Genomic DNA, 11,265 nt, shown 5'->3' on the forward strand with positions numbered 1-11,265 from the left:
CCGGCTCCCCGAGTGCTCCGGGAGCGCTCCCGCGGAGCGCTCCGGGAGCGCTCCGGCTAGTTTGAGTGCTCCCGGAGTGCTCGCGGGGCGGAGCGCTCTGGGAGCGCTCCGGCCTCGGAGTCCCGCCGTTCAAGGACGCCGAGGGCAAATTCGACCACACGCAACACTGCTACGTGTGCAAGCGCTACGTCCGCGACCAGGGCGGCTTCACCTTCGTCGAGCACGACAAGGCGGTCGGCGAGAACGGCCTCGTGTCGTCGCGCCTGACCAACTGCTGCATGACGTGCAACAGCGCGTGGGTCGCGGAGTTCGACCGGCTGAGCCGCGTCTACAAGCTCAACTTCAAGGAGAAGTGCGCCTTCGCGCGCAAGTACGCGGCCGTCGCGAAGCGCCACTTCCACTAAAGCCGGGATATTATGGCGGCTCCACGTCGAGGATCCGGCCGCAGCAGCTCGGCGACGACGTCGTCGTCGACCCCGGGCCGCCCACGCAGCTGCTTGTCGCCGTCCACAATCGATGCTCGCGCGTCGTAGTAAGCTTCTATGTACACGCGCCGCGCCCTAGAGGGAAAAGCTCTGCTTGAGGCTGAACTTGGGCTTCGACGACAGGTCCACGGGCAGCGACACCGAGGGCACGAGCGTCCCCGCGAAGGGGATCTTCGCGAGGACCGTGAGCGTCTTGTCGAGGAGGGCGGCCGTCGCGGCGACGCCGTGGGGGAGGCCCTTCTTCTCGACCTCCCACTTCGTCGACGCGCCGTCGGAGCCGAGGAGCGGCGTGATGCCTGCGGGCGCGCGCGTTCGCGTCCCGGCGCGCGCGCTCGCGCCCCGGCGTCCGCGCGCCGGCCGCGTAAACGATCGATTCGCACGAGCGATTTCGGCGGCGCGGCTCGAGGGAGTGGGTGCGATCGAGCCCGCGTCTCCATTCCCGCCTTCGCCTCCGGACGCGGCGCGGCGCCGAGGCTCGTCGATCCGTCGAGGTCGAAGTGGAACTTGAGCTTGGGCCGCGTCTTGGGCTTGAGCGTCGCGGCGACGTTGGCGCGGTTCCCGTTGAGGGGCGCGTCGACGTCGAGGCGCAGGCCCTCGACGCCCTCGGTCCGCGGCTCCCAGGAGGGCCTGGGCGGGAAAAGGGTGCGAAATTCCCGACTTCAAAGGCTCCTCTCTCGGCCGTATTCCGCTCGTTTCGGCTGATTTTCGGACGAGCGATCATCCCTCGGAGCGGTCTCGAAGCGTGGATGCTTTTTCCGGAATGCGCGCGCGCGGAAAAAATCACGTTGAAGCGACGTGGAATCACCCCGTTCCCGCCCCGACGACGACGAGAGCACGACGGACGTCGCGGGCACGGTCACGGGCATGAGTTCGAGCAGCTTGGGCGTCGGCGCCTTGGAGTCGACGGTGAGGGCCGCGTAGTCGCCGTCCTTGAGGTCGCCGACGGTCGCGGTGACGAGCGCCTTGGGCGCCTTGCTCACGGGATCGCTCAGCGAGAGCCTCGCCTTGAGGCCGGGCCGCTTCGCGGTCACGTGCAGCGCCTTGGGCGCGAAGGCCGAGTCGGCGAGGTCGTAGGTGCCGCCGAGGGTCACCTTGCCCGCGAAAAGGTCCCAGTCCTTGTCCACGACGGGGTTCAGGCCCAGGGGCAACCCGCTGGCGCCCGTCTGCACGGACACCTTGGCCTTGCCGGCGGACGCGCCCGTCATGGAAAACACGAGCGCGGCGGCGAAGCGCTGCATCGTGCGTTGCTGCTCGTGCGTGCGAGCTGGGTCGCGAGCCGGGCGGCGCGCTCGATCTTCCAGTTGCGGCGCGAGTGGCGGCGCGTCGCGGCAAGTGCTTCTCGGCGGTAACATGTGCAACATGCAAAAGGCAACGTGACGGGCATCTTGGCTTCTCTGTGCGCGCCGCGCTTTCACGACGCTAATTTTTGACACGGTTTTGGCTGTGTCATCGTTATCGCCGCCGCTGCCGCGCGCGCGCGCGCGTCCAGGGTCGTCGTCGTCGCCGCTTTCCGGCCGCGCGGGACCGATTGATGCCGCGGTGACGACGCAGCCCCACTCAACGCGCAAACATGGACGTGAACCTGGAGCAGCTCAACGACGCGTCGCCCGGCCTCACGGTGGCGAGCGCGGCGCTGGCCGCCGCGGCGGACGCGCACGCGGCCATGGCGCCCCTGGAGCTCGCGGGCCACGTCGCCGTCGCGGTCTGGGCCTTCGGCGCGACGATCGCCGCGGGCCGCGCGCAGATGGACGCCGTGGGCAGCCTCGTGACGGCCTTCTTCGCGACGCTGGGCGGGTCGACGCTGCGCGACGTCATCCTCATGCGGCGCGTCTTCTGGGTCGAGGACTCGTCCTACCTCGCGACGCTCGTCGCGACGAGTTTGGCGACGTTCTACCTGTACCCGTGGCTCGCGCGCCGCGCGCGCCTCGAGGAGCGCACGCGCGCGCGGGCCCAGCTCCTGCTCGAGGTGCCCGACGCCATCGGCATGGCCTTCTACAGCGTCTACGGCGCCTACGTGACGCTCCACTGCTGCGACGAGGCGAACGGGCCCCTCGTCGCCGTGCTCATGGGGCTCTGCACGTCGACGTCGGGGCAGGACAAGGGTGATTCAACGTCGCTTCAACGTGATCGTGCCGCGCGCGCGCGCGTTCCGGAAACAGCACCCACGCGTCGAGAGCGCTCCGAGGGATGATCGCTCGTCCCAAAATCAGCCGAAACGAGCGGAAACGGCCGAGATCGGAGCCTTTGAAGTTGGGCATGTCGCACCCTTTTCCTGCCCAGGTCGACGTACGGCGGCCTCGTCGCCGACCCGCTCTGCGGGCGGCCCATCCGCATCCTCCAGGCCGGGGAGACGCTCGTGGCGCTGCCGGCGCTCCTCGGCGCGTCCGTCTACGCGGCCTGGGACGCGGTCCACCCGGGCGGCGACGCCGCGGCCGGCATGTACGTCGCGGCGACGCTGGCCTTCGTGCTGCGCATGGCCGCGGTCTGCTACGACCTCAAGCTGCCCGTCTGGCGCGCGCGCAAGGAGGCCGCGGACCGCAAGGAGCACCGCTCGGACGCGTTCTTCGAGCACGCGCGGAGCCTCGTCTAAGGAAGGCGCCAATTCGCAACATTTGGGAAGATTACACCTTCTCCTTGGGCTTGGGCTCCATGCGGTCCATCATGGACTTCCAGATGACGGAGAAGAGCACGGAGCTGAGGCCGTTGCAGAGGATCTTCGCCGCGAGGCCGCGCCAGAGGAGGCCCGCGACGCCGTCGCGGTTGAGGATGAAGGTCGCGGCCTCGACGTAGGTCACGGGCACGTCCGACGTCTGCACGAACGTCTTGACGACGCGCGTCGAGTTGGACACGAAGTCGCTCACGACGCTCGAGCAGAAGCCGATGAACGCGCGGCGCGCGAGCGTGCGCACGCGGCCCGCCGTCGGCGGCACGGTCGACTCGAGCCAGTTGTTCGTCGCGAACCAGGGGTAGTGGCCGAGGAACGTCGCGACCGTCGCCCCGAGCGCGCCGTTCCACAGCTGGAGCACGCCGCCGCGCCGCACGCGCTCGCCCAGCAGGCCCAGGCCCCGGGCGCCCTCGACCTGCATCATCGTCTTCGCCGTGTCCAGGGGCGTGATGACGACGCGCCAGCCCGCCGCCGCCGCCGACGAGAACGCGGTCTGCACCAGCACGGGCATTTTGCTTCCTTCGAGCAGCGCGAGCATGCCCGCGTTCGCGGCCGTGTCGCCGAAGCGGCTCAGCGGGCCCTGGAGCAGCGCCATGGACATGCCGCTGTAGAAGCGCGCCACGCCGCCCTCGGCGTAGAGCAGCCGCATGACGGCTATCAGCGACCCGCCGTGGCGCATCTGGTAGTTGACGGTCGTCCGCAGCCACATGAGCAGGACGACCTGGAGCACCATGGCCACGGCGCCGGGGATGCCGCCGCCGACGGCCTTCTTCAGCGCGCCGCCGAGCATGGTGCGGGGGGGCGAGCGCGCAGGCGTGAGGCGCCGAGCGGCGAGCGGGGCGATCCCTGAGGCCATCAAGTTGCATCATCATTGCAGCGTTGTTGAACCACTCCTTACGCGCCGGCGGGCGCCCGCTCCCAGGGCGGGAGCGTCATGGCGCGGGCGGACTCGACGCGGACGCGGCGCGCGGCGCATGCGGTCCGCGCCACGGCGCCGGTCATGGCCGCGCCGCCCTTGGTCCGCCAGGGCGCGCTCTCGATGACGAGGAACACGTCGCCGACGTAGAGCTCGACCATGGACGCGCGGACGAGCAGCCGGAAGGTCGTCGGGAGCTCCCCGAGGCCGCGGTCGACAGCGTCGTAGGGCGCGAAGGCGTTCGCCCGGTCGACGCGGCCCGTGACGCCGCGGCCGCGGCCGTCGACCTGTGTGGAAATCAAATCTTCAACTCGACTTCAATGTGGGCGCATGCGACCGATTCGACGCGACGCTTTCTACTGTGCTTCGAGAACTCGCCGAGAGCAATCGATCCGTCCAAAAATCAGCCGAATCGACTTCGATTTGACCGATAGAGAGGTTTGAAGTTTTGCTGGACCACCCATTCCACTGGTTGATTTCCACACAGCCGTCGACGAGGACGACGAGCGAAGACCCGTCCGTGAGGGCGAACTCGAAGCCCGGGAGGCAGGCGGCGTAGGCGCCGCTCGCGTTCGCGGGCGCGCGCGCGCCCCGGAGGTCCACGCGGCCCCCGAGGACGACGCCGACCGCGAGGTCGAGCGGCGCGTTTTCCCAGCGGTCGACGCGCGCGCCGGCGAGGGCGTCGTTGCCGGGCCACCACTTGAGGCGCAGCGCGCCGTCGGCGTCGACCTCCGCGGCCTTGTAGGGCGCGAGGAAGTGGTTCGGGTGGTGGAAGGCCTGGTGCGAGACGAGGACCGCCCCGTCGCAGCCGTCGAAGAAGCGCGTGAAGTAGCCCGCGCCGGAGAGGACGCGGAAGTTGCGCGGCGCCGCGCGGAACGGGCCCGCCGGCGCGTCGGCGACGAGCGCGCGCATCTCCCAGCCGGCGCCGCCGAGCGCGAAAAAGCGGCCGCCGAACTTCGCGACGCCGCCGATCTCGAGGTCGCCGAGCTCGGCCGCCGCCCCGACGACCGCCGGCGGCGGCAGCGCGCGCCAGCGGAGGCCGTCGGACGTCGCGCCCATGCCGAAGGCCGCGGCGCCGTCGAGCGGCGACGCCGTCCAGTAGCCGTAGACCTCGCCGGGTTCCGCGCCGGCGACGAAGCCCGTGAGCGTGTCCCAGCGCACCGTTTTGGCCGCCGCCGTCGGCGCGTCGCGGTAGTAGCGCCCGTCGGGCGAAAAGAGGAGCGGCGCGCCGCCGTCGTCGAGCACCTGCGTCCAGGTCTCGAGGTCGTCGGACTCGGCGAAGCTGATGGTCTGCGCGAGCTCGCCCTTGTCGTTGTTCCGGCAGACGGAGTAGTTGATGCTGAACTTCTTGCGGTTCGAACGCTCGTCCGACCCGGGCCGCGCGAAGACGGAGCTCGTGCCCTCGGAGCAGCGCCACTCGCCGCCGCAGAGCCCCGGAAGCGGCGGCATGCGCCACGCCGCGCCGCGATCCTCGAAGTGCGCGCCGTCGGCGCTCACGGCGTGCGCGGCGCCGTCGGAGCCCGTCCCGAGGCCGAACGACGGCGCGCTCACGTTCGCCAGGAAGAAGGCGTGGTACGTGCCGTTTTCGCAGATGGCCCACGTGTCCCATTGGCTACTGACCTTGTGGGATTGAAACAGCAGACCGAGGGCGCCGGGGGCGGCGGACGCCAGCAGGAAGACGAGCCTCTGCATGGCGCTACGAGAAGCGGTCAACTTAGGTGCAGCCCGAGAGAAGCGCTGCTTGTTCTAGAAGCGGGTCAGCCAGACGCTCGTTCTAGAAGCGCTACTTGTTCTAGAGGCAGTCAACAGAGGTGCAGCCCGAGAGAAGGCGCTGGACATTACGCCTCTAAGCCGGTCCCGAGGTTCAACATTAACCATACCCGCCCAGTCTGACGCGTCTCCCCAGCTCTTGATCAGCCCTCGGCACCGACTCAGCTCTCGTCCCCGTCTCACTGCTTCCGCCATGCGGTCCCACCAGCTTCTCGTCGCCGTCGCGGCCCTCGTCCCCGCGGCCCTGTCGTGGCAGCCGTCGACGCGCCTGTCGGGCGTGCCGAGCGCTCTGTCGACGCGGAGCGCCCGCACGTCCCTGCGCATGAGCGACGTCGACACGGAGGAGGCGGAGATCATGGCCGACGCGGAGAAGATCGCCAAGACGAAGCGGTCGAACATGTTCAACGAGAACGGCGTCGCCTACGCGCCCTGGATGGTCAACCAGGTCGACGAGGACGCCGTCAACATCGCGCGCGCGATGCGCAAGGACAAGAAGCGCGTCGAGCGCCTGGCCATGCTCGAGAAGCAGGGCACGGTGAACATCCTCGACGCGGCGACGTCCGAGCTCTCCGGCATCGGCCTCAAGGCCAAGTGCGTCGACGACGGCGAGGTCGAGCTGCTCTGGGGCACGAACGACGAGGAGGACAACAAGGGCTTCGTCGTCGAGAAGAAGCTCGTGGGCCGCTCCGAGTGGGAGGAGGTCGCGTCCTACAGCTCCTGGAGCCCGCTCAAGAGCAAGGGCACGCTCGGCGGCGCCTACAGCTACGTCGACGTCACCGCGGAGGAGGGCGAGTGGCTCTACCGCGTCGTCGCGGAGCAGGTCGACAACACGCGGGCAATCACGTGCCAGGTCGGCATCTCCGTCGAGTCCGCCGGCCAGGCCCTCCAGACCAAGATCATCGTCGGCGCCGCCGCCGTGCTCGGCGTCGGCTTCCTCGCCGCGGGCGCGCTCCTCGACCCGATCCGCGGGTGAGGCGCGGCGGACCGGCGGGGCGCGCTCGGCGGGGGCGGTCGTAAGCCAGTCCCGCGACGCGACCCGCGTCGGCGCGTCGTCCGGCCCCGGGGCGCGCCGGCGCCGGTTGGGGAGCGGGGCAACGATCGTGCACGATGGAGGCTGCCCCAGCCTGAAACACCGCGGCCACATGCCCAGCGGCGTGCGCGCCGTGCGCACGCTCCGGCGGAAGGCGTCGCCGGAGAGCCTGGAGCTGCTCGAGCAGCTGGAGACGCTGCTCGAGGACCGGAGCCGCCTCGACAAGTTCAGCGCCGACGCCTTCGGGCCCAGTGTCCTGGACCTCGAGGACTACGACGAGGGGTTCCGGAGCGACGACCCCGACGACCTGGAGGTCGTGCTCGACCGGGCGCGGGCCGCGCAGGACGCGCTCGACGCCTTCTGCCTCGCGGCGGCCGCGGCCGCGGGTCTGGGGCCCGAAGCGTACGAGCGGGCCCGGCGGAAGGGCTTCGGCCGCGCGGCCGACAAGGTGCGCGCGGACTACGACGGCGACGCCCAGCGGCTCCGCGACGGCGCGCGCGGCTCGCTGGTCGCGGAGACCGAGGGCGACCTCGCGCGGCTCCTGCGGACGCTCATGCGGAGCAACGGGGACACCGCGCGCGTCGTCCGCTTCGCGAACCGGTTCCGGCGGCCGCCCTTCACGGGCTACCGCGACGCGCTCTTCACCGTGCGCCTCGGCGACGGCGGGCGCGCGCCGGTCCTCGCCGAGGTCCAGGTCCACTACGGGCCCCTCGCGGACTCGGCGCGACTCGTGCGCGAAGTCCTACGAGGCGTTCCGGGCCTACTTCCGGCGGGGCCGCGCCGCCGAGAAGCTCGACGTGCTGCGCCGGCTCGCCGAGCGCGCCTCGCCGGACTTCCAGGCCGGCGTCGAGGCCGCGCTCGCGGGCGACGACGGCGACCTCCTCGCGTCGCTCGCGGACGTCGGCGCGGACGTCGCATCTTCAAGCCGACTTCAACATGAGAGTAGACTCTTCTGCTGTGCTTCGAGCATTCGACGAGAGCACTCGATTCGTCCCACAATCAGCCGAATCGATTGACCGAGCGAGCGAGTTCCGAAGTTCGGCCCCGACGTCCCGGCTCACCGGCGGATTTCCGCGCAGGCGGACGTGCTCGAGCGTTCGTGGCGACGTCGAGCTCGCGGTCGCCGCGCGGCGGCGCCTCGTCGACCTGGCTGTGGACGCGTCGGGCAAGGGGTCCCTGGCCCACGCCGCGGCGCTCGAGGGCGAGGCGCTCGTCCTCGAGGCCGAGGGCCGCCTCGAGGACGCGGCGCCGCTGCTCGAGTCCGTCCTCGCCATGCGCGAGGCCGCGCTCGGGCCGTCGCACGCGCGCGTCGCCGACGCCGCGCGGCGCCTCGCGCGGCTGCGGCGCGCCGACGGGGACACGGCCGGCGCGCTCGCGCTCCACCGGCGCGACCTCGCGATCCGCGAGGCCGCGGCGCCGCGGTCGCGCGCCGCGGCGACGAGCCTGAACAACCTCGCGGAGGCCCTCGCGGGCGACGACCCCGGCGCGGCGGCGGCGCTCCTCGAGCGCGCCTGCGCCATCTGGGAGGCCGCGGGCGAGGACCTGGAGTTCGCGACGGCGTCGTCGAACCTGGCGAGGTGCCTCGACGACGGCGGCCGCGGCGACGCCGCGGCCGCGGCGGCGCGGCGCGCGCTCGCCGCGCTCGTCCGCGCCGTGGGCGACGGCGGGCCGGCCGTCGCGGCGTGCCACCACGCGCTCGGCGTGATCCTCCGCGACGGCGACGAGGCCGAGGCCGCGTTCGAAAAAGCCGTTTCGCTCAAGGAGCGCCACTTCGGCTTCGGCCACCTGAGAGTCGCGGCGAGCTGGCGGGGTTTGGGCAAGGCGCGGCTGCGGGTGCGCAAGTTCGCCGAGGCGGAGCAGGCCTTCCGCCGCGACGTCGCCATCTCCGAGGACAAGCTCGGACCCGACGCGCCGGAGCTCGCGGCGCGCTACAACAACTACGCCATGCTCCTCTGGCGCCTCGGGCGGCCCGCCGAGGCCGCGCCCTTCCAGGAGAAGGGTCTCGCCATCAAGCGGCGCCTCGGCGACGCCGCCGCGGAGCGCACCTACGACGGCGAGCTCGACGGCATGCTCGCGGGGGAGCCCTACCCCTACGGCGGGCGCGCGGCCTGACATGGGCACAGAAAAGTGGTCTATTCACAGGAGGGGTCGCATGGACAGGGGCGAATTCAGAAGGAGAGCGTGGAGCGCCGCAGCGGCCGCCGGACCGCGGCGTCGGCGATCTCGCGGTCGAGGCGCGCGTTGGGCTCGACGGCGTCGATGGGCCCGCGGCAGCTCGGGCACCGGTCCGACGTGAGGCGCCAGCGCGCGAGGCACTCGGCGCACGCCGAGTGCGCGCACGCCGCGACGGTCGCCGCGCGCTCGACGGTGCCGTAGCAGACGGGGCACTGGTGCGCGGAGTCGCGGTGGCTGTCCCGGCGGCGGGGCAGCTTCCGCGCAAAGTGGCGGTCGCCGGCCGTCGCCGTCGGGTCGCTGCACGTCGACGCGCCGCCCTTGGGCGACGTTTTCGAGCAGGACGACGTCGAGGAGGCGTCGCTGTCCTTGCGGCGGCCGGCGAAGGCGACGCGCTCGTCGATCTTGGCCAGCTCGTCGAGCTTGCCGCCGGACAGCGCGCGCGCGATGTCGGAAGCTGAGGAGAGAGGATGCCCGAATCTCCGCGCGGCGTCGCGGCCGCGGCCGACCATGGCCTTCAACGCGTCGTCCGCGAGCGTCGTGGCCGCGTTCGCGTAGGCCGTGTGGTGCAGCAGCCGCTCCCCGAAGTAGACGATGAAGACCGCCGTCGCGTCGCCCGAGGGCAGGGTGACGGGCAGCGCGACGGCCGTGGACAGACCGGAAGCCGTCGCCGTGTCGAGGCGCGCGTAGGTCGACGGCTCCGTCGTCGGCGCCAACAAATCCACGACCTCGGCGACGCCCAGCAGCCACGCGCGGCCCACGAGGCCGATGCCCGGGCTGAACGACGTGTTCGAGGCGCACCTTAACATGCTCGCCGTCGGGTCCTCCAGACACCGCGGGCACGCGTGGCCCCGCGGGCTCCGCATGGGGCTGTAGCAGTCGCCGCGCCGCGGCGTCGCGCCGCAGGCGAGCGTGAGCCGCGTGACGCCCGTCGGCGCGGCGACCGGTAGATCTCGCGGCGCGCCTCGGGCGTGAGCGTCGGCGACGTGAGGCCGAGGCCGAGCCGCTCGAGGTCGCTGGACGACGACGCGCGCGCGGGCTCGCCGTGCGCGTCCGCGCGCCAGACCTCGCAGAGCTTCCACCTGCGCGGGAGCGGCTCGTTTCGAACCGCGTCCGGCGCCGGCGGTCGAACGCGCGCGCGCGCGGCGCAGTTCGGCGCAGACCCGCGACCGGGACGCGCGCCGCGGTCCGGGGGTCGCGCGGCGGGGGTCCGCGCAGCTGCAACGGACGCGGGACGACGCACGGCGCAACGGAACCCGATGTTGACGCGCAGACTTCAGAGGCAAGCCATTCGATGAAGAGGTGGTCTTCGCGCTGCACGACGAGGTTGTTGTCCTCGGACAGGTCAGTGAAGGACGTCATCGACGCTCACATCGTCGCGAGCGTCTGAAAGGCGCCACACGGCAGCGGCAACTCGAAGCGACGAAGACCGATCCTGCCACGACACCTGCGTGTGAAAGTGCTAGTTTTGATCCGAGAGGGCCGGCGTTTCAGCAACCCAAACGTTCAACTTGTTTTGATCCGCTGCAACACTTTTTCTTGAACAAGGACGTCACGGCAAGACTAAAAACATCATCGTGTACGCCGGGCATCACCGTGCCGACGCTGCCCCTCGCCTTTTTCAGCCATTTGGATCGTCGCGTGCTCGCCGCCAGCCACTGTGCTCAGTGTCGACACCCATGGGCAAGCGCCGCGGCAAGCGCACCGGAGGGGCCGGCGGCGACGGCGCCGCCGAGCCCGTCGGCTTGAAGGCCACGGCCCAGGCCGTCATCAACGTGAACCGCATGGAGAAGAAGGCGCCGCCGCCGCCGCAGGCGCCCGAGGCCGCCGCCGCCGCCGTCGCGGCGTCGGCGGCGGAGAGCGTGCTCCGCGACGCGAACCCGCCGCCGCCCGCGGACGCCGCCGCCGACGAGGCCGCCGCGGCCAAGGCCGCCAAGGCCAAGGCAAAGCGCGAGAAGGCCAAGGCGAAGAAGGACGCCGCGCGCAAGGCCAAGGCCGACGCCGACGCCGGCGGCGCGGCCAAGGCGGACCCGGAGGCCGCGGAGGCGGCGCCGAAGGCCAAGGCGGAGCAGGAGGCCAAGGCGGCCAAGGCCAAGGCGGAGCAGGAGGCCAAGGCGGCCAAAGAGGCCGCGGACGCCGAGGCCAAGGCGGCCGCGGACGCCAAGGCGAAGAAGGCCGAGGCGGCCGCGGCGAAGAAGGCCGAGGAGGCGGCCGCGGCGAAGAAGGC

At 71.6% G+C, this 11,265-nt stretch overlaps 2 protein-coding genes across 2 annotated transcripts; one reads left to right on the forward strand and one right to left on the reverse strand.

Moving 5' to 3' along the window:
- Positions 1 to 3,124: 3,124 nt before the first annotated feature.
- On the reverse strand, positions 3,125 to 3,928 carry AURANDRAFT_3749 (hypothetical protein; the record flags this gene model as incomplete). Its single annotated transcript, XM_009035887.1, has 1 exon — positions 3,125 to 3,928. A coding segment is annotated over one exon (804 nt), but the record flags the coding sequence as incomplete, so codon positions are not given.
- Positions 3,929 to 6,029: 2,101 nt separating this feature from the next.
- Positions 6,030 to 8,978, forward strand: AURANDRAFT_62132 (hypothetical protein; the record flags this gene model as incomplete). Its single annotated transcript, XM_009036044.1, is given in 4 exon segments — positions 6,030 to 6,805; positions 6,987 to 7,596; positions 7,616 to 7,752; positions 7,946 to 8,978. The coding sequence occupies 4 exon segments, from the start codon at positions 6,030 to 6,032 to the stop codon at positions 8,976 to 8,978; spliced, it is 2,556 nt and encodes an 851-aa protein (XP_009034292.1).
- Between the last annotated feature and the right edge of the window lie 2,287 nt (positions 8,979 to 11,265).

The sequence above is a fragment of the Aureococcus anophagefferens genome, assembly GCF_000186865.1.
Source record: "Aureococcus anophagefferens unplaced genomic scaffold AURANscaffold_4, whole genome shotgun sequence".
In the NCBI taxonomy this organism is placed as follows: Eukaryota; class Pelagophyceae; order Pelagomonadales; family Pelagomonadaceae; genus Aureococcus; species Aureococcus anophagefferens.